This window comes from Acanthopagrus latus, chromosome 1 (assembly GCF_904848185.1).
Source record: "Acanthopagrus latus isolate v.2019 chromosome 1, fAcaLat1.1, whole genome shotgun sequence".
NCBI lineage: Eukaryota > Metazoa > Chordata > Actinopteri > Spariformes > Sparidae > Acanthopagrus > Acanthopagrus latus.
Window position 1 is genome coordinate 25,082,864 of NC_051039.1, and position 1,062 is coordinate 25,083,925.

A 1,062-nucleotide genomic window follows, 5' to 3' on the forward strand; every position below is an offset into this window, starting at 1 on the left:
CTCTGCGGACCCTCTATAGAACGATGAAGCATTCATCCACAAAACCCCTTAATTAAAATGTGAAATTAGTGCTTAAAGGGTAATACTTACTTTTAATTGATTGTTCAATTTGTTAGGAAAATAGTTTAATACTGTTGGGAGTTGTTTGAGATTAAAATAAATAGGCTCTGACACATGAACGCTGTGTGCAGCAGGGATACCTACAGCTACTGACAACAAAACTAAAGTTTTGTCTGATGTAATGTTCAAAAAGTGGAACACTGAACACTTTGTTGAACAACAGTTTTATAATTTTATATGGGGTTTTGTGTATATTTCCTATTTTGTGTAACCAGTATATATTTAAAATACTTTTTTCTAGGGCAATGATTTGAAAACAAATGGGTAGATTAACCTGCATGATCAGTATTGTAGGGACTGTATGAGTGAAGGTGTGCTGAACAAAGCACTTCAGCAGGAACACTTGATGGTAGAGGAGGTCTCACTGGACTGGGTGCTGCTTTGTCATTATTATCCACATGGGGCACACCTGGGACACACGGGGCCCAGGTGTACAGCATGTCACTGATGGTGCTGCCTTCAGGTGAAGCATACAGACACAGAAAAACAAAGCAACACATAGGGACAGCAAGCAAAAGGGAAAACATATATGCTATATTCATTCCACCCTGAATCAAATCAGATTGGGAGGTACACATAGATCCTCAGCCCTACTGAAGTCAAAACAACTATTTGATGTGTGTCTTTGTGTGCATGTGTGTGTGTGTGTGTGTGAGCAGAACTCAACAGCGTGGAGCTGCAGGGCTGCAGCAGCGACAACAGTCTCAACAGTAATGCCAGCCTGCCCAGTGTTCAGAGCCACCGGCGCCACACAGAGAGGAGAGTGGCCAGCTGGGCTGTAGGCTTCGAGAGACTGCTGCAGGACCCCGTGGGAGTCCGCTACTTCTCGGTACTAGAGCAGCACATGACTGGTGTTTGCCACCAACATTCACATAACAGATAACAGGCTGTGCTTTCTTTGAACTGTCATAAGGACATTCACGAAACAAAATAGAAAGTGTC

The 1,062-nt window shown here is 43.0% G+C and overlaps 1 protein-coding gene across 8 annotated transcripts in view; it reads left to right on the top strand.

Moving 5' to 3' along the window:
• Positions 1-1,062, top strand: part of rgs12b (regulator of G protein signaling 12b) — a 46,301-nt gene that overhangs the window by 36,615 nt on the left and 8,624 nt on the right. For all 8 annotated transcript variants that reach the window (XM_037111075.1, XM_037111573.1, XM_037111483.1 and 5 more), the window contains one exon: positions 780-949. In XM_037111075.1, the coding sequence (XP_036966970.1) occupies positions 780-949 (170 nt within the window). The remainder of the gene's footprint in view (positions 1-779; positions 950-1,062) is intronic.